The sequence below is a fragment of the Tenrec ecaudatus genome, chromosome 8 (genome assembly GCF_050624435.1).
Source record: "Tenrec ecaudatus isolate mTenEca1 chromosome 8, mTenEca1.hap1, whole genome shotgun sequence".
Lineage (NCBI taxonomy): Eukaryota > Metazoa > Chordata > Mammalia > Afrosoricida > Tenrecidae > Tenrec > Tenrec ecaudatus.
This window is the reverse complement of record NC_134537.1, coordinates 83,383,445-83,404,568: the sequence shown is the minus strand read 5'-3', so window position 1 is coordinate 83,404,568 and position 21,124 is coordinate 83,383,445. Positions and strand designations below refer to the sequence as shown.

Genomic DNA, 21,124 nt, shown 5'->3' with positions numbered 1-21,124 from the left:
CATGTAAAGAAAACCCAAATCCTCACAATTAGACCAATAGAAAAGATCAAAATGATCAAGAATCTTATCTGGCTTGAATCCACAATTAATGTTCATGGCAGCAACAGTCAGGAAAATCAAGTGGTGTGTTGCATTTGGCAAATCTACACAAGACTTCTTAGTGTGGAAGAGCAGTGTGAGAACTGTGGTGCACCAGACTAGCCGTGGGGTTTTCAGTTGCCGCCAATACATGTGAAAGTTGGACATTAATAAGGAAGGTAGAAGGCAAATTTGATACATCTGGTGCTGGTGAAGGGTATTGAAAGTACCAGGAACTTCCAAAAGAATAAATAGGTCTTGGAAGAAGTACAGCCAAATGCCCTAGAAAGAGAATAGCGAGACTTTGCTTTATGCGTTTTGGACATATTATCAGGAGAGACCTGTCCCAGGAAAAAGACATCATGCTTGGTGAAATAGAGGAGCAGCAAAAAGGAAGACCCTTGACGAGGTGATTGACGCCGTGACTGCAACAGTGCACTCGAGCAATTCTGAGGGTTGTGAGCAGTTTCCTTTGTAGGACATAGTGGCCATGGGTTGGAACCGACTTGGTGGCACCCAACAACAATCCACACCGAAGGGGAAAAGCATGCTGGATTATTTTGTAATGACTGTCAGGCACCAGTGTTGTGAATTTGCTAGCCATATTTTAGGGTATTAGTTTGTTTTCATTTGGTATTCTAATTATAGGAAATAAATACAAATTTAATAAATAACTAGTTTTAAGTATGACAAGAAGGTCCCACACCATGCTTTTTGACAAGCAAGACGTGCTCTTTCTGCTAGGAAGAGAATGGGCCTGGAGAAATTTCCTTTAGCTTAGCAAACTATGAATGACATACATCCTATAATAAAAATCATCTACACTAAAAGGAACCCTCTGGTGAACTCTGGAATACCTATATGGCAAAAATTTTTAAGAGATTGTCTACATCAAGTTTGGGCAGACCCCCTACATTTCATAGGCATAATTCAGTAACCAAAATTAATGATCCAATCAGCCCCATTCTACAAACTGAAGCTACAGAGGAAAAGGCCTCATTGAATAAGTTTAATGCTAATACCCATTTCTTCAGTTTTTAAAATAAAGCAGAGATACTTTCTGGTACTTAAGTGTCCTTTATAATATTGTCCCATTTGAGTGTACTTTTTATACTTAAGGCATGAAATGCTTAGCATACAAATTAGTAAACAAAAAACTTCAGAATGGAAAATAGATTTAATATGCTAAAGTAAAAGCCAAAGATCAAGGATAATCCAAGAGGGAAGAATAAGCTAAATTTGTTCTTGGGCAACAACAAACGATCTAGCGATACCCAGGGAGCTACTGCATTGAGCCATATTCTCTAGGCGCTAAGATTCTAAGGACCATGTGTAGTAAGTACATTAAGAAAGGCCAACAAAAGGCTAAGTGTTTTCAAATTAGTAAACATACTTATTTTGCACTGTAGTGTACCATTTTCACAAATCCATTTAAATGCATAGTACTATGTATATACTCGTGTATAAGCTGAGTTTTTTAGCACATTTTTAGTAGTTTTTGTGGTAAAATTAGGTGCCTCAGCTGACATTCTGGCCAGCTTATAGTCGAATATATACGGTATTTGAGAAAGCTGATTAGTAAAATGGTCACATCGGAATTGTTAGACATAACAGTGTTTGATTATCTAGTTTCTTAAATTCACAATCAATCTACAATCTCAAATACTACCATAGGTATTTTTAAAATACCCTAATATTAGATATGGTTAATCAAATGTTAGCAAAGTGCTATAGACTTAAAAATAGGCCACTTTCAAAGAGTCTAATAATTACAGGTTATCAGAGCAACTACACAAATGTGTTACAGTAAACAAAACAGTAATATACACAGCCCCGCTTTATGCTGAGGTTATCATGAAAACAAAGCAATCACTAAACATTCGTTTCCAAAGCTTCAACTATGTGTGCTGCCGAAGGACGATCTTTGGGATCTTCATTGGTGCACACAGAGAAGAGTTCGATCACCTTGTGGTACGATTCATCCAGCTCTTCCATATTAATAGGTGGCCTAGTTCCCAAGGCTGCATAGTACGCTTCATCATCAAAGTCACTTTCGTCAAATGTTTCATCTGTTCATGAGGAGTTGGAGATGGAAACAATAAACAAAATCACTTTAAGTCATGGTGCCTACTCAGACTCAACCTCCTAGAACTACACTGGTTAGTAAGCTTTCCATTACCTTCAGCACTGCCCTGTCATCAGCACAGATTGCCTATTGCCTTTGATGGCTAGGTTCTCCTACCCACTTCCTCATAGCTTTCCCTTCTTTGTTCCCAGGCAAAAGGTTTTTTTGACAAAAGTTTTTGCTCCTCTGAGTTTTCTATCAATAGCTATCTCATTTGTATGAAATTAAGCCTGGATGTTCATCAATATTAATATCTATACCTAGAAACTTTGTCACTAAGTCAAGCAGTTAGCTCTTTAAATTTTAACTTAATGGGAAGATAACATACCGAATATACTCAGATATAAGCCGAGTTTTTCAGCACATTTTTAATGCAGTTTTGTGGTAAAACTAAGTTCCTCAGCTGATATTTGGGTTGGCTTATACTCGAGTATATACGGTAATTTTATAAGTGAATCTTCAGTTCAATTTTAAGTTTTTATTGTGATTTAGGTGAAAATTTACAGTCAACAATGTTTACTTCTTTTCATCCATTACAATCCTCTCAATGTACTATTGCTTATTACACTTTGTTTCCATTTCCCCTTCTTGCCGAACACTCTGAACTTAGCTATTTGGTAATGCTTTCATCATAAATGGGTGATTATTCTATCACAGGGTGTATTCACTTCCAGACCTGAAGGGTGAAAAAGTTAGTTAATTGTGCTAACCTGGCTGACAAACACATGTAGGATTAATTGAAGAGTGGAGCGATAAATAGCTTGGTGAGCCTTTCCTGTCTAGTTCTCAGGTCTCTTGCTTTGTGATGGTCGTACCACAGTGCAGCTGCCTTCGCCAGTTCCCTGCTTCAGCTGGCAAGGCTCACTTCCTGTGAGACATCCCTGAGGAGAGGCCACATGGACCTACCCCAATGCAGCCCTGGGTGCTGGAGCAGCCGTGTGGAGACCCCTGCCAGCGCTGAGATGCTTACACATTCACTGACTCGGCTTTCCTTCTAGAGTCGGCATCATAGTGTATGTTTTGTGAGGTGGAGGAGGACTTTGTGGATTGGTGTCAGACATATGGATTATTATTGGACTTGTGGGCTTGGGCAGCACTGGGTTGGAATATTTTCTTGATGTGCACTTAACCTTTATATAAAATTCTCTCTTATACATGAGTTTCTGTCGATTTGTTTCTATAAAGTAGTAACCCTAGACTAACACAGTGACTAAGGGTCAGTCTCAGAGATTCTACCAGTCACTAGCTAACCAGAAAGCCTAGTCTCTTTTAAGACATTGGCTTTTAAATATAGTCATACCTTCGTCATCATCAATATCTGAAAGATTAACATGTGGAATAGATAAGGTCATCATTTCCCAGAGAGTAAGCCCAAAGGCAAATATGTCTGCTTTATCCGTAATAATCCCATTCTCCTCCAAAGTTTCCTTGGGTTTCCACGGCTCAGTGCCAATGTAACAGGCCTCAGGGTCAGTCACTGAAACAGTTAAATATAAATAAAATGGTCATAAGAACAGGAAGTACGAATTAAGAAGGGCAATGAAAAGGAGAACAGGCAAATAATTTGAACAGACTAAATGAAGGCAATAAACGTGAAGTGTACACAACCTCACCAATAGGAATTGTTTTCCCTTATCACACTGGTAAATATTCAAATAGTTAATTAGCATGGATGTAGAGAAACAGGAATTCTTAGAAAAGTGGTAAGAACAGAAATAGAATATGAAGGTTATGAACACAGCCTCTGGAACCAGACTGCCTAGATTTGAAGATATTTGCAAGCTGCGTGACCTGCATTCCTTTAAGTGCCGTGTCATCAGCTAAGGGAAGCGCCATCTCTATGCTTCCTTAATTGCTGAGTCAATGGAAAGGGGAAAATGACATGCCTAGGAATGGCATAGGTCCATTTGAGAGTCAATTCATGAAGGCTCCTGCTAGAATAGCGGTTCTCAACTTGTGGGTCGTGACCCCGTTGGCGGAGTCAACACTTTCACAGGAGTCACCCAATTCATAACAGTAGCAGAATTACAGTTATGAAGTAGCAAGGAAAATAATTTTATGGTTGGGGGGGTGGAACTATGTTAAAGGGTCTCGGCATTAGGGAGGTTGGGAACCACTGTGCTAGAATTTACACTGCCAATGCACTGAATCACTAGATGAATTTGGGAAGAGTTAGCATGCTAAGAATATCCAGTCCACAATCAAGATATATCTTCCCATTTACTGAGATCTTATTGTAATTCTCTCAGTGATGTGTTACTTTGCAGTGTAGAGGAGCTATCCTTAAGTATTTAATGTTTTCTTGGCTTCTGTAAATGGAATTTCTAATTATTGGCTGCTGGTATATAGAAAAACAGTAACTAATTTCACATCATTATCCAAGTGGTTGTTTCCTAGATTGCCTGGAATTTCCTACCTAAGCATCACAGCAACTGTCACTCAGGGCAGTTTTATTTCCTTTCCAATCTCAACGCCATATATGTATGCATGTTTGTTTATTTTTTGTTAATGGCTAGAACTCTAAGACAATGTTAAGTAACACTGGAAAGAGCTATATTTGTATATGCTGCTTTGGAATCATGTGAATTCATTACTTGTTCAGCCCTTCCCCACAAAATTAAAAGAAAGCTGTAAGAATTAGAAAATGTTAAATTTCAGTAAAAAATATTTTTGGACTACTACTTACCAGTCATATTTTCATCTAATGGTAGAGACACTCCAACATCACAAATTTTAATAGTTTCAAAATCACCTTTAATGACAACATTTGAAGATTTTATGTCCCCATGAAGCAGTTTCTTTTCTTGGTGCAGATACTAAAACAGTAAAAAATTTAACACATGAGCAGAAATACATCAAGTCTCCTCTTTCTCCCATGAAATGGCTGATGGGTTTAAATGCATAACCTTGCAGTTAGTACAATGCCTAACTTACAGGAGCACCAGGTTTATACTCACAATAAATTATTCATACAGCCACCTCCACTTACTGAACCTGCAGCTTTTAATTCATTAAAAAAAGGTTTAGTGCAAAAGGCTTCAGACCTTTTTCTTGCACTAAAGTAACTCACAGTGACCCTAAACTTAGCCTACAAAATCTCAAAGACACAGGCATAGCTCTCATCTGTAGCCTGGAGACTGCCTGTATTGAGTTTCTTCACATTTCACGATGTCATTTGAAACACAGTGGCAGAGTCAGTTACCTTTAGCCCCCTGGCCATGTTCAGAGCAACTTGTAAAATTGTGTCAGCTGGAAAAGGAGCTTGGCTGTTTTCATTCCGTTCTTCTATTAAGTCATTTAGAGACTTTTCACCTCCATATTCCATAGCAAGACATAGACTACCATCACTGGCTCGAGTGAACGCACGATAACCTTAAAGAAAACGGGACACTATCTTACTAGAATCAGAAGAACAATAGGCTTGAGGTTCTTTACAGTAAAGTGATTGAAGAGGTATAAGAATCCTTTGCTAAATACCCACTGTCAAATGGATTTCAATTCATAGCAATTCTTTAGGACAGAGTGTAACTACTCCTTTAAGAATTTCTATCCTCAAATCTTTACTGGAGCAGAAGCCTCATCTGGGAGCTGGTGGGTTTGAACCACCAACTTTAGAAATAGCAGACCCATGCTTGACTCATTGTACCGCCAGGGCTCCTTGAAGAATATACAAGTAATTTAAAAAATGTGTTCAAAAATTATATTATCCTTTTAATTCCATTTTTAATGAACTGTGAACTCCCTCATAATGGATCCAACACTGACAATGAAATAGTTTTTACTTAAAATTCAAAAATGTATTATGGTGATGTGGTACAAATCTTCCTTAATATAACTTCCCTATTGAAATATATATGTGAATTATTTGCCAATGAAACTGTTAAAAAAACAAAACTAAATTGATTCAAATCAATTTTAAAATGCCTTCTATGTTTACAAATAGTACCACAAATTAAAATCTTTTTAATACTCTGCCTCCCTAAAAGTAAGTTTCACCAGCTCTACTATATGAAAAATGCACAATGAAAACCACAAATTAGCTAAATGAAGATCATTTTATATTCCAGAATTCTCCACAGCACCAGCACAATTACAACCATGTCTATTCCCACCGTTTCAGTATATACATCTAAAAAGTTGTATACTACTGTTTTTAAATGCTCTCTACTTTAATTCTGACATGCCAACTTCTGCCTCACACTTCCATCTTTTTCATTTTCATTGGTAAAACCAACTGAATTATAAAAACTTTTTGTGGATAAACAGTCGGAATATGCCAGACACCACCACCACCATATAAAATGTAGACTTACCTACAATGTTTGGATGATGAAGATTTTTCAAAACCTTAGCTTCATCGGTTAGTCTCTTTTGATACATACTCTGATACTGATCAGTACATTTAGAATTAATCTTTTTCACAGCCCATGGAGAATGAGACAAACCTCTTGGAGACCTGAATCAAAAAATGAATCAAAAGGTGCATACAAAGAGGAGGAGGAACAAGATGACACAGTGAGTGAAGGAAGCTGCCCTGTATGTACTCCAGCAACTAACACGCCGAACAAGAAATAGAAACGGGCACAGACAGAGCTCTCAGAAGTCAGGATGGCAGCTGAGGTGTGGGAAAGTTGGAGTGTACGCAGAAGCGAGGTACAGGGCTGTGCCAACGGCAAATCCGTGCAGGGAACCCAGGAGCCAAGTTTAGGAAGCTATACCCTGATTTTTGTTAAGGTGACACAAACTGCGTGTTTTCGAGGGCCACATGTCATTTCTACCTAAAGAGATCTACAGATTCAATGCAATCCTGATACAAATCCCAGGAACATTCTTTACTGAAATGGAAAAACTAATGACCAACTTTATATGGAAACAAAAGAAATCCCAAATAGCCAAAGAAATACTGCAGAAAATGACTAAAGCAGGAGGGTACACACTCCTCTACCTCAAGACATTCTGTACAGACACTAATCAAGACATGCTGGCATCATTAGTTCCATGATGGGCACAAAGCCCGTAGAACAGAACTGAGAATTCAAAAGTAAACCTAGTCATCTGTGGACAACTGATTTTCAACAAGAGGCCAAAATCAGTGCAATGGGGAAGTCTCTTTAAATAAATGATGCTGACAAGACTGGACATTCACCTGCAGAACAATGAAACAGGACTCAGACACCACACTCATAAATTAAATCTAAAACAATGAAATTCTTAAAAACATTTAAGGGCCAACATTAATTGGTTATGGCAGGGAGGGGAGGAGCAAGGAGTAGATGCTTTATAGAGAAAAGACTAGTTATTTTTGGCGACAAAAAGGGGCACTGAATGTGAGCATAATGCAACCAAAGTGAAAACAAGCACTGAGTGCACGTGGATGGGTATAAGCAAATGGCACAGGGCAGGGGTGTAGATATGTATGTACCTGAGTGAGAATACATTTATTTATTTGTAAAAGTATATATATATATTATATATATTTAAATATGTATAAAATAAGTATATGCTTGCAGGCACATGTATTCATTGAAGACACAAATACTACTTAGACATAACCAAATACCTTCCAACGTTGGCTTGCTTTGTTTAAAGGCTCAGACTCATTGTCTCAAGGGGCAGCTCAATCAATTGCCGTAACGGTTCACAAAAATCATGATCTACATCACTGTGCAGCAAGTAGCATCTGGGATCTTAGAAGTCTGTGAGCAGGCATCTAAGACCCAATTGTGGATGAGTCTCTACACTCAGAGGAAAATAGTAAGATGATGACCAGAAGCACCGACATGTCCACAAGAGCCACAAACGCATGTAACTGAGACGCCTGGCTAAAACCACTGACAGTGTGACCACCAGGCCAGCTCAGAGAGGAGGGAAATACGGACAACTCGAGTTCTGGTTTAAAACAACAGAAACAACAAAAGCCAGGCAAACTGGAACAGGGAGCGGTGGGCTTCCTAAGACGAACACCCTGAGAGACTCTTAAACCTAGACACGAGCCTATCCCAGGATCACCTTTTAGCAAAACAGCACAGTGGCCCACACAATAAAGTACCCGACTCCTAAGACCAGTGTGCTACCCAGTTTGAGACCAGCAGGACGATGACTCAAAAGCAAAGAAAAGAAGGAAGGGGGAGGGGAGACTAGGATACTGGAAAGGGTACAATTTTTAAACAATCGCGTATGTGTGTGTCAGTTACAACAGCCAGATCAAGATTCATTTCTAGCACCCGAAAATACTGGTGACGCCATTTTTAAAAAGGAAGACTGAACAAAATTATAAGTCAAAGCTGAATAACTCACTATACAGGTTAGAAGACAAAGTTGGGGACTTGTCCCAGAAAATGGTACCGAAGAAGGAAATAGGGAAAGAGGACCCACCAACAAGAGGTAAATCTGAGAATCGGCCCGGAGCTCAGCATCTAAGTAAGAGGAATGGCAAATGAAGGACTGAAAACTAGAGCCGTGGAAACGATCGGCAAAGGCATTTAAAAGATAATTTCTCAGAAAAAAGAAAGAACAGGAATTTTTACATTCAAAGAGGCTCACATCAACACGTCACTGAAAGCTCAGCTCAACGGAGACCAAGAAAATATCAAAAAGGTTCTGGGATGGTGGGAGAGGCGGAGGTACAACCAGGTTACATGGAACAGTCCGCAAACAGAAAGGCCCCACATTTCTCATTAGCAACACTTCAAGGCAGAAGCTAAGTAGAAAAACGTTAAGATTCTGAAGGACAATTACTTTCCAAAGAAAACTAATCCCCAAATTTAAAAAGTGACCAAATGAAAACATCTTCAGAAATTGAAATACCAAAAAAGATGCATCTCCCTGCATATCTTTTCATGGAAGCCAACTGGATGCCCTCAAACCAAAGCAAGATGTAAACCAAAAAAAGATACAGAAAAATGGGACCAACTTTAGCAGAGAAGCAAAGGGATTTTATTAGCAAACGATATTACAGCTCAATAGGACTAAATGGCACGGGATAGCAGAGTCAGACAGGGACGGCTATTTTTCAATATGTCAGATGAAACTTTCTAACTTATATGTGGTATAACTCTGTTAACAATACAATTTATATATATATACGTTTTTAATTAAAAGAAAAACCAGGATAACCATGAAAATGAGAACTTTTTCTTTCCAAACTAAAAGCACAAAAAAGTGTTTACAAACAAAATTGATAAGAAACCAACACATAAAGTAGGGATTTAAACTACATAAATGCTTGAGGAATTCCCACTTATTATATAATTTCAAAACTGCTTAATTTAGTAACCTCTTATTAAAGAAAGCATTTCTATTTGGAAACAGTATAAACAGAAATCAAGCTAATGACATGCAGAGTTGGACTTTCTGGATGGAGTCCAAGAGTCCATTGTGAACTTATACTGATTTAAGTATCTGCCACTTAATAAGCACAAGACTAGGTACAGAGTGAAAATTTAAAAACAGAGGGTTTGCTGACAGCTACTTTATGAGCCACTAGTACTATAACTGTTCAATTATTTATCTCTTAGCACTATTTGCATTTTACCTTTTTTTTTTGAACATCAATGCCACAAGAAACAAAAACCTTTTAAATGAGAATTACCTCACAATGAAAACTCTCTGGATGAAAGTGATAGCAGTCACTGACATTCCCAACAATCCTACCACTTTGAGGTTTTTCTACGGAGAAGTCTGTGTTATCCCATTCACAACACCACCCACCCCTCACACACATTTCCTCTTCTCATTCAAGCCAAGGAAACACGATAAGGTAAATCCCTCCACTTTAGTAGACCAGCTGGAGAAAGGGATGCCAGCCAATGCCCTGGCAAAGTGATTGCAAGGCTCTGGGTGTGGCAGGTAAGATTCACAACTACACATGAGCCTTCGTATTCCTGTTGTCTCCAAGTACAGTACAAGTACGGCTCCATGTAAAAAGACTAACCTGCAATCTTATACTTACCTTTTCATTAGGTAAACATTTACACCAGTACCAAAGCCAAGCTTCTGCATAAATGGAGACGCAGGAATATTTACACTTGGAGTTGAACACAGCACTAAATGTCAGAAAGAGAAATAAAAATGAAATTAGCATTCAAAACTAGCCATGGCTCAAACCCGATTGCTGGATGACATCTGACGGGAGAGCCCTGGTGGCACAGTGAGTGAGGTGTTCCACTGAGAATCACAGGTGATGGTGTAACTCCACCACCTGCTCTGGGGGAGAAAGGCGAGGTTCGCTGCTCTTTTTAAAGAGGTGTATAGGCTTGGAAATCCACAGATACAGTTCCACTCTGTCCTAACGGATTGCTAGGGGCTGGAATCAATTCCAAGGGAGTGAGTTTGCTTGTTTTTGTATCTTAATATTAAACAGATAATCTGACCAATTCTATTTTTGGAGTCCTCCACCAAGTTCAAGGGATGCTGGTAAAGTGGTGGGTTACACTTTGACCTGTTAGCCACAAGGTCAGCGATCCAAACTCACCAGCTGCTCTGGATCTGATTTTTATTTTGATTTATATTAAGTCAGCAGGGGGCAGCCAGTAAATGGTCTGCCTTTTTATGGCCTTTGAACTAAGAATTTTGACATTTTTAAAGGTTGTAAAAAGAACAAAACACACCTAAAATAATATGCAACAGAGAGCTTACATAGCCAGCAAAGCCTACAATTTTGCTATCTTTGGGTCTCATGAATCGCTTGCCAACACTTGGCGCTAAAGCACACCCACAAATTATATACACATGCACGCACACACATTTAAATATTGGGATTTGCTTTTGTCACACCCAAAGTGTTATCATTTTAAATTGGAGTGCATCTGTATCATAAAGCATTATTCAGTCATTTAAAAAGAGGACTCCTGCTTCTGCCCATGAAGAATTAACTGATCCTGGAAGTATCATTCAACGTACACTAGAAAACTTGGCAAAATACAGTTTCCAGACAGTTGACCCCAGTATACGCATTGTAAAATATAAGCCATTTTCTCTTACTTTTTAATAATCTTAAGAGATAATTAACTTTCTAATATAACAATGTACTATGGGGTCTATAACATTTACAGAGGTAAAATGTTTGACAATAATATAAAATATATTAAGGAGAAAATGGAAGCAAGTCTTAATGAATTTTAAAGAATTCAAATCATATCAAAAATGTTCTCTCAAGCCCCTCAGGGCCAATAATGAGAGCAGTAATACCAGGAGGGGAAGGGGAAGTGGGGAGAAAGGAGGAAGTGTGGGATCCATATATAGCCCCCTGCCAGGGGGACGAACAACAGACAAGTGGATGAAGGGAGACAGCGGTCGGTGTAAGACATAAAAAACATAATAATTTATTCTCAAGAGTTCATGGGGGTGGGTGAGCTGATACCATGGGCTCAAGTAGAAAGAAAATGTTTTGAAAATGATGTTGGGAACATATGTACAAATGTGCTTGATACAAAGGATGTATGTATGGATTGTGATAAGAGCTGTAAGAGCCCCCAATAAAATGATTTTAAAAAAATGTTCTCTCAACAAACTAGAATTAAAGTAGAGAACTCCAAGCTCCCTGCCATGGAGTCAATTCCTACTCACAGGCTGAGTACACCTGCCTCTGTGGGTTCCCGAGACTAACTTTTTAGGAACAGAAAGTCTCATCTTGTCCTGCAGAATGGTTGGTGGCTATGAACAACTGCCTTTGTGGTTAACAACTGCTAACTACATAATCTGTTGGCAATTTGAGACCTAAGAGAGTGAAGGGGTGGGGTTTTGCCTGTCAATCAAGTCACAGCTTAATGACCTCATTTGGAGGTGCTAAGGAGATAAATAGCTCACTGGAGGCAGGACACAAGCTGACTCCCTGCAAGATGTTCCTGCAGACAAGACACATGGAGCTATGCTAGAGCCCTGGAGCTGGAGGAGCCAGGTGCAGAATCCTGCCAGCGTAGAGATGCTTACAATGCCACTGGATCCACAAGATTTTCCACCCACTGGCCTGTGACCCTATCGTCCTTCATTCTGCATCATTTCATGTGTTTCGTGAGTGTAAAGCACATTTGTACATTCACTGCCCTCATCATTCTCAAAACATTTGCTCTCCACTTACGCCCTTGGTATCAGCTCATTTCCCCCCTTCCCTCCCTGCTCCCCCCTCCCTCATGAACCCTTGATAATTTATAAATTATTTATTTTGTCATATCTTGCACTGTCCGACGTCTCTGTCCCACTTTTCTGTTGTCCATCCCCCAGGGAGGAGGTTATATGTAGATCCTTATAATCGGTTCCCCCTTTCCACCCCACCCTCCCTCCACCCTCCTGGTATCGCCACTCTCAGCACTGGTCCTGAAGGGATTATCCATCCTGGATTCCCTGTGTGTCCTGTTCCTATCTGTACCAGTGTACATCCTCTGGTCTAGCCAGATTTGTAAGGTAGAACTGGGATCATAATTGGGGGTGACAGGGAGGAAGCATTTAGGAACTGAAGAAAAGTATGTTTTATCGTTGCTACACTGCACCCTGACTAGCTTGTCTCCTCCCTGTCTCCTCCTGTCCAGTTACCTACAGATGGGTCTTGAGTCCCCAATCTGCACTCCCCCTCATTCACAATGACTTGACTTTTTGTTCTTTGATGCCTGATACCTGATCCCTTCGACACTTCATGATCACACAGGCTGTTGTGGATCTTCCATGTGGGCTTTGTTGCTTCTGAGCTAGATAGCCACTTGTTTTTTTTTGTTGTTTTTTTTTTGGTGGCCACTTGTTTACCTTCAAGCTGCTATATCTTCTGATAGCCAGGCACCATCTGCTTTCTTCACCACTTTTACTTATGCACCCATTTGTCTTCAGCAATCGTATTGGGAAGAGGACTTTATAGATTGGTATCGGACATATCAGACTTATGAACTTGATCTAGACTGGGCTGGGATGTTTTCTCAATATTCAATTATGCTTGTATATAAAGCTCTTTCTTATACACACATGAGTATCTCTATGAATTTGTCTTTCTAGTCTACCTGAACTAGCACAACAATCCATCTGTAACCACTACACTACCTGGGCCCCTTAACATAGGAAACAATCGCTTTAAAAAAATCTGGAAACTTACCTAAATATTTAAAAATTAGACAACATATTTTAAATAATGATTCAGGCTAGGTTGAGTCTTCACTACAAAGAACTTCCACATCTGTTAAAATGTTAACAAAATTAGTCTGCAGATGACCAAAACCTAGCCTATAAAGCTTTAATTGTTAAGACCAACATTATATGAGACTTATGCTAAAACTGATTATGTGTGACAGACAATAACTAAAAGACCAAAGGATAATAATACTCATGTTTCCAATAACAATCTTACCAGATTTCTTTTTTTCAGACAATTTGCTTGGCGTCTTGAAATTATTGGTTTCTTCCATTGTAATGGCCTATGATGACAATAAATGGAAGGTTACCCTACGTTTATTAAGAACCAATTCCTCTGGTAGCCTTGCTCAGTTTCTCATCTACATGGGCAAGCCAAACATATTGTCACTAGGGTGCCAGTGCATACAGTCCGTCCCGTTGTGCGTACAGACGGGCAAAATTACTTATTAGTAACTGGGCTTTTAATTAGAAAATAATTTATCTACTTGGTAAAAAAACAATTACCTACAGCAAAAAGTTAAAAAAGGTTTCCCTCACACTGCATTGCCCCTCCCTCCCACTTCCCAATGGTAGTTGCCAGAAGCCTTTAAAACCTCATCTCTGCAAGCAGTATTCTTTTACAGAGCCTACAGGTGGAACTACAAATGTGGATCAACCAATGCACACATGCACAAACTACGCTATCATCATATAACGGAATGACATTCAGCTCTAACAAGTAATAAAGTGTTAATAAAAGCTACAATCTAGATGGACTTTGAAACCATTACACTGAGTGAAAAGGCCATAGGATATTGTATGATCTCAAAAGTGGAAATGTCCAGAATAGGCGAATCCAGAGCTAGAGAGGAGTCCCTGGGTAGCAAATATAGACACTTAACATATTCATTTAATGGCACCTCAGAAGAACTAGCCACTCAAAACCCTGTGGAGCCCAGCCTCCCTGACAGAAATAGAGTCTCCATGAGTTAGAATCCATTCAAGGGCAACTAGGTTGGTTTTCCCACCGGGACAGAAAACAGGCTCATGGTTGGCAGAAGTGAGGTGTGAAGTGACTGCTGTTGCCTGCATTTCTCTTTGGAGTGCTGTGAATGTTCTAAAATTAGATACCGCTTAAAGATATAAGCCACAGCGGTGCAGTGGTTATGCGCTGGACTAGGATCTTCATGGTCAGCACCTCGAAAACACCAGGGCTTTCTACACGTGTACACAGTTACAGCCTCGGAAACCCAGAGGGGTCCCTATGAGCCAGCACTGACTCAGTGACGATAGAGTTTAATACATTTAACTATGAATGCACTAAAAGCCAATGAGTTGTACATGCTCAAAGGGTGAATTTTATAAGCAAATACTTTCTATAAAGCTGCTAAACGATTGCTTATATAAATATATATACTGCAAACAGGGTATTTCATAAATAAATAATAATTAGATGAAGCAAACAAAGTTTTCAAATGAATTTCTATTTTTAAAAAGTGAAGTTACACCTTGGATTTATCTAAGACACAGCTGTTCCGACAAGTCTAGAAGCTCATTCTGTAAACACAAAACTGGCTGGGTGTCATTTGCTTAAACTTCTTATAAATAGAAGAATCCTAAATAGCCCAGTGTGTCTATTAATGGTAAGCCTGTTCATAGATATACAGAGATTGGTTTATACATCGCTACAATCACTCTAACCTGACACAAGTAACTGGACACCACTGGCAAACCTAAGGAATAAACGGGTAACCTAAGAAAATGGGAAAATAAAAAGAAGAGAAACTATAATGGGTAAGGTAAGAATCAGAACAGGAAATAGGAAATCCGATTATTTTTTAAACCTTTTATACCGTACCTCCGAGTAGCCTTAGTATTCCCGGGGGGAAGAGCTACAGGTGTGTATCCTGTCAGTCAGCCAGAGTACAGAGCTGGTTGCTACCCCCTCCCAACTGCCCCAGCTATTGTCCAGTCCTCTCTCTCTCTCCTGGCAAGACGGACGGACTCAGGAGGCGACTGCACCAGGTGAAAGGCGTTTCCTACTCCTTTTTCGCAAGTCCAGTCCGAGGACTGGGACTGAGACCCTCCCAGTCCGGTAAATTTGTTCCCAAGACCTCGGGGACTAAAGTGCATCTGACCCCGGCCATGGTATTTCCAACCGCGTCACATGCATGTGAACGGTGTACACTGAATAAAGGAGAATCGGTGCGTTTGAATTGTGGTGCAGGAAAATATTAAGTGCCATGGACTGCCAAACGGACAAACGAGTGCCTTAGACTTCGTCTACGTACTCTGGACGTGTGGTCAGGAAAGACCAGTCCCTGGAGAAGGACATCCCGCTTGGGGAAGCCGGGGGTCAGTGAAAACGAGGAAGGCCCTCGACAAGAAGGCTTGGCACGGTGGCTACAACGGGCTCGAACATACAAATAGTGAGGGTGGCGCAGCGCAGGGCACGGTGGGGTACAGAGGTCGCTATGAGGGAACCGACTCCACAGCACCGGATAACTGAGGTGAGGAACACTTTCCACAAAACAGTGTTGAGCATATAGTACATGGCGCTCACGTCCATAAGTAGCGCCCTGTATCGGGGTTCCCAGGCTATACATCGTTCTGGGAACTACAGCCTCGTTTTTTCTCCCGCAGCGAAGGCGGAGATTTGAACAGCCCACCTCGAGATTAGGAGGCCACCGCCTAACCCAGAGCGCCGCGGCCTAAGAACGGGTCTGGGGCCAGCAGAGCACGGGCGGGGTGCGAGGTCCCCAGACCTGTCCAAAGACCCGAGAGAGTTACTCTACACCGAGCACATGTTCCCGGCTGCGCTCCAGGAAGAGGGAGCCTTCTCTGGAACCCCGCTCCGTCCCGTCGGCAAGCGGTGCCCGCAGCTCGGAGACCAGGATCAGAGGCGATTCCTAGGGTCGTTTCCAGGTCTAACCTCGTACCCCGTGTCCGGACCGTCCCTCCAGGATCGGGGCTGGGGCGCAGCGAGCGCGCAGGCCGCGGCTCGGGCGGCAGCAATCTCAGGAGACAGTAAAAACCCGCTTACCAGCCGCGCGCAGGCGTCGGCAGCCCCGGGCAGAGACGGCCGGTGACAGAGGCCGCGCAGGTGTCCCTCTCCGACCGACCGACCGACCGACCGACCGACCGACCCCCACGGCGACCTCAGCGCCCGCCAGCAACTGACATCAGGAGCGGAGCAGTTGCCGTGAGACGAACCGTCATGGATTTCAAACGCGCGCGCCACCGCTTCGCGCGCGCCCCGAGCTACGGGATGGCGAGAAGGTCAAAACTCGCCGGGCTCGCGGGCCACTGGCGGCGTTGGGTCCTTCCCGAGTGTGCGGGGCGGCCAGGTTCTAGGTCGCTGGCTGCACGGTGGCTAATCAAATCCACGCGCCGCTCAGAGAAAGAGGAGGCTGCCAGACTCGGGAACCCTACACAGGTTTGCTGGGGGCCGGGGGGCGGCGGAGAGTGTTAGTGTGTGTGGTTATATAGATGATGGTAATAAGTTTTGTATTAATTACTCAGTGTCTTGGATTCACTTCTGACTCATTGCTGCCTTTCAAATGAAAACGCAAAGGACAAACTGAATTTTAGAACCGTTTCCAGCCCCTTCAAAGTATAAATCCTTAAAAAATGAATATGAATAGACAAAAAAATTTTGAGAAAATCCCAGTATTTTTTAATTTCATATTTTAACTTTTTAAAGCTCCCCTCCAATACATCATATATTCCTGCATTTAACAGTGAAAGCCCTCCACCATTAGAAACACCTAAGTCTGTGTTCAGAAAGTATAATTATTATGATATATTTTTTTACATATTTATTTGGCCTTGAAACACTCTAACTACAAATGCATTAGCCTATCCTTTTTGGTTGAGAAGAAAATGGGATATTAAATTTTTTTCTAGCTCTTGTAATCTACTACAATCACTTCAACTTTCCTTCTTTACCCAATAAATACTCAAAGTGCTTACTACCTATCCTGCCTGTCTTGAATGCTCACTCAAGATAATATCCTGTACAGTCACTGCAACATACGCAATAATCATTCCGATACAGAGCTCTCCCTCCATAAGAGGTGAGGCATAAGGAGGAGGCCCTAAGAAAAGCAGGCACAGCATAATACGAACTAGACTGGAATGCTTTCCTGTTTCTGTGGTCGGTAGGTGCCCTGGAGCTGGCTCTGGCCTGTGTACCCTAGCACGCAGCATTGCCCAGTCTTGCACCATCCTCAGATTGTTGCTGTGTTCACCAATGGCTCCTGTACAACTTGAACTTCTCGCATCAGTTCCATAGGTTCTGTATCATATGCTACCTAGCTGCTGAAATGGTTGAACTTTGACCTCATCTTTTGTTCCAGTGATTCCGGGTAGTCTTGTCATGTTCTTTGAATCCTTCCTTCGTCGTCGTTCAAAATTTTGTCCATAGAATCCTTCGATATTGTAGCCCGAGGCTGAAATTCTTTCTTCAGTTCTTTGGGCTTAAGAAATGCCAAGGGTGTGCTTCTAAGTCTAGAACTTGCACATTTCATTCCAATGCTTTACTTTGCCTTCTCAAGCTGCCCTTTGAGTTTTCCTTTCAGCTGTTTTAGTTCATCATTTCTTTCAGGTATTTTAGGGTCTTTACATTCAAGAGCACGTTTCAGAGTCTCTTCTGACATCCGCTTTGAGCTTTCCTTTCTTTCCTGTCTTTTTAACGACCTTCTGCTGTCTCCATGTATGTGTCCTTGATGTCATCCCACAGCTTGGCTTTTGCGGACTCGGTTTCATTTTCTTTAGCTTCAGGTGGAGCTTGCACAGAGCAATCGGAGTCTTTTCCAGTCAGTTCCTGGCCTCATTTTAGCTGAGCATATGGAGCTTCTGCATCATCTCTTTCACAGATATAGATTTTATCCATGTGCATTCTGTTTCTCTTTTAGCCCAGCATACCAACTGGGTATGTTGGGCTTAGTATGTTTAGCCCATGTGTCTCCGGTGCCGTCCCCTGTATCGCCCTTAGTCACTGAGGGGCATCATGTCTCATAGTGGGGCCAGCCAGGCTCATTCTTCTTTACGTAGTCTAGCTTCTTTGATTGTCTGCCCAACATACAGATAGAATAAATATCGTGGGAAGATAAAACCCTGACGTATACATTTTCCGATTCTAAACCATGCAGTATCCCCCTGTTCTGTGTGCACAACTGCCTCCTGATCCATGTACAGGGTCCACGTGAGCACAATGAAATGTTCTGGAATTCCCATTCCTCTCGGGGCTGGGCCTCGTTTGTGATGATCCACATGGTGCAATGGATACAACTCTCACTGCCAATGTGTTCATTCGGACTTGCTCCTGTGACGTGGGTTCCAACACGGAACGCTGCACTGCCCGGTCCAGTATTAGCCCCCACATTGCCCCCATACCGGCCCTGGCTCCCTGCACACACGCCCCTGCCTGCTGGTTGCCCTCGCTTTTCTGCTGTGTCCACAAACGCTGCCCGTCCACCAGGGAGACGCCCGGGGCCAACACGATGGGTGCCAACGAGGACCGGGAGGTGGAACTAGAAGCGTTGCGCTCTATTTTCGAAGGAGATGAAAGTTTCCAGGAATTAAGTGCAGTTTCATTTCCATATAGGATAGGAGAAAATGATGATCCCGAAGCCATCTTAACAGAGGGTTCCGGGACAGAAACATCCCCAAAGAGCATCAGTTATATCCGTGGGCGCCTTTCTTACCACCGTGTCATCAGCTGAAAAGCAGAGCAGATTAGCCAAGTTACAAGAAGTCGTTGACATTAATCTTGGAACTGCTCTGACCTACACTTACTTGGATGTGCCAAGGACAACCAGGAACTGTTCGTTCGTGGAGAACCACTCACTCCTACTCGCTCCAGGACATCCATAAGCAATTGGCACCTCAGTTGAAACTCCTAATCCGGCCCCATCAGGTAAGAGAAAGGACAAAAAAAGAGAACAACTTTCAAAAGCCCGGAAACGGAAACTGTCAGATAAAACGGATCCCAAAGGAGACCGCCCTCCAGGATGGAGCCGGGTAGATGTGGCCCAGCGGCTCAGGCAAGCTGGTTCTAAAGATGGCGCATCACCTGGGAATCTGGAAGCAGGAGAAAGCATCCTATTAGAAAAGGAACCGGAGTCCAGAAGCTTCCATCACCCTTCTGCTGTAGTGGTGACTTTTCATTAAGCACAATTTTTCGGTATGTTTCTTACATTGAAAATGTAAACTAACCGTTCAAGAAGACATCTGGTTGCTATTACGTTATCTTCACAAACTTGCCTTACTAAAAGGTGGAAGTGTTATTGTTTAGTACACTTCCCAAAGCCTGGCAATGGGCCATTGTGGGAAATAGTAAACGATCAGTGTTGATTTACATGACCTTATTCCAGTGGATGTGTGAAGGTCTTTTCAGACCCACATCAAAATATCGAGTGCGCTGCTGTTTGTCAGCAGGATCCACCTTAAGGGGCTTCTCACCTGAAATCAAGTCCTCATCTCTTTTTTTAATCTTAATTACTGAAGCATGAGTTGCTTCGAAGAGATTTAATCCCAGTATTTGGACTTAGCACAGAGCACACATGGGTAGTTCCTTTTTGTTTTCAAGGGTGAATTACTTCTCTTTGACAAATGAGTGTATGTCTATACTTTTCTCATGATTTCTGTCCCGATGTTTAATCATAGAAGCTTTTAATAGTATGTGGAATATTTAAAACAAAAATCTGCCAAATGCATTGGAAAGCTTGTTCAATAGAAGTGCTGACGCTTGGTTGAAACATTTCTCTTTGCTGCATATGCCATGATGGAGTAAAAGATGCCTTAATATTAATTGCTTATTGCTGGAAATACCTTTAATAAAGTCCTATCTATCTACTATTATGTTTTTCTTTGTTTCCTAAGTGGGGTCTTCTAGGTGATTTAACATAAAACACATTTGTTTTGTTTCTTTTCATGTAAACAGACTGTTTCTGAGCCTGGGGGTCTTTGTCAAGCTAGACATAAAGGCTTGAAACTGCTGAACTATAATAAATACTTGATTTTTAAAAAACTACATTAAAGAAACCATTGGTATGATTTTGACATATCAGGAAAAGTTATTGATGTTTATGTGCAATCTACAGGGATTCTGTATATACCTCCCAGCTTTAAAAATACTTGCAATTAACTGCTGTGTATCAAAAAGTAAAAATGTAAAAGAAAAATGTCAGGTCCTTCAATTATACCTATGAAGTTTGGATCTGGCATTTTAAAAGTATAATTAACTTAGAGATGTTACCTTAGCATACCATTGGTTTTTATTTGTATGCATGGTATTTACCTGAGTTAATATAGCCTAGCCTAAATCTTTTGAATTATAAAATATGAGTGTGATTCCAATGAAGGAGTTTGATCTCATTTGCAAAAGCTGTATCACTTTTTTTCTTGAATTAACATGACAGAAACCTTCAAATACCAGCCACTGGAACCTGCTGACTTCTGTTTTGAGGTTGTATGTTTGTAGATTCCTGTGTGAATTTGTTTGTGTTCTTAGTTTATTATTTTAAAGATATCAAAACTGCTAGATCAACTAGTAAATTTTCTAGGATTGCTCCAGTTTATTGTGGCCCATTGGTTACAGAGAATGCTAGTGAAATGTTAATGAACTATTTTTACTCCTTTTATACGAAGGGCACAAATTTCTTGGTGGGGAGGTGGTGGCAGTGGCGCCTGTTGTTACCTTACATAAAACACTTGAACGTTCTCATCAATGTCACCATCATCTCGTTTCCCACTCCCACTCTATCTTCTCAAAGTCTGTTCACTTCAAAAGGTGTGCAATGACAGCCCGAAGAAGCCATACAA

General features: G+C 41.3%; 1 protein-coding gene and 1 pseudogene across 1 annotated transcript; one reads left to right on the top strand and one right to left on the bottom strand.

Moving 5' to 3' along the window:
* Positions 1-1,072: 1,072 nt before the first annotated feature.
* PBK (PDZ binding kinase) lies at positions 1,073-16,540 on the bottom strand. The gene is made up of 8 exons (XM_075556473.1): positions 16,341-16,540; positions 13,533-13,599; positions 10,155-10,248; positions 6,517-6,659; positions 5,406-5,575; positions 4,890-5,019; positions 3,504-3,680; positions 1,073-2,147 (listed from the first exon to the last, which is right to left on the bottom strand). The coding sequence occupies exons 2-8, from the start codon at positions 13,588-13,590 to the stop codon at positions 1,951-1,953; spliced, it is 969 nt and encodes a 322-aa protein (XP_075412588.1). The 5' UTR covers positions 13,591-13,599; positions 16,341-16,540; the 3' UTR covers positions 1,073-1,950.
* Positions 16,541-18,801: 2,261 nt separating this feature from the next.
* LOC142454383 (RWD domain-containing protein 4 pseudogene) lies at positions 18,802-20,129 on the top strand (annotated as a pseudogene).
* The last annotated feature ends 995 nt before the right edge of the window (positions 20,130-21,124 follow it).

What these genes read in the sequence shown, in the direction of transcription:
- PBK (XM_075556473.1), bottom strand. Translation starts at nt 13,590, where the DNA reads ATGGAAGAAACCAATAATTTCAAGACGCCAAGCAAATTGTCTGAAAAA. An exon ending in AATGTTTACCTAATGAAAAG is followed by an intron (nt 6,660 to 10,154) that starts GTAAGTATAAGA and finishes TTTTTGATTCAG; the next exon opens with GTCTCCAAGAGGTTTGTCTC. An exon ending in TCATCATCCAAACATTGTAG is followed by an intron (nt 5,576 to 6,516) that starts GTAAGTCTACAT and finishes GTTTTCTTTAAG; the next exon opens with GTTATCGTGCGTTCACTCGA.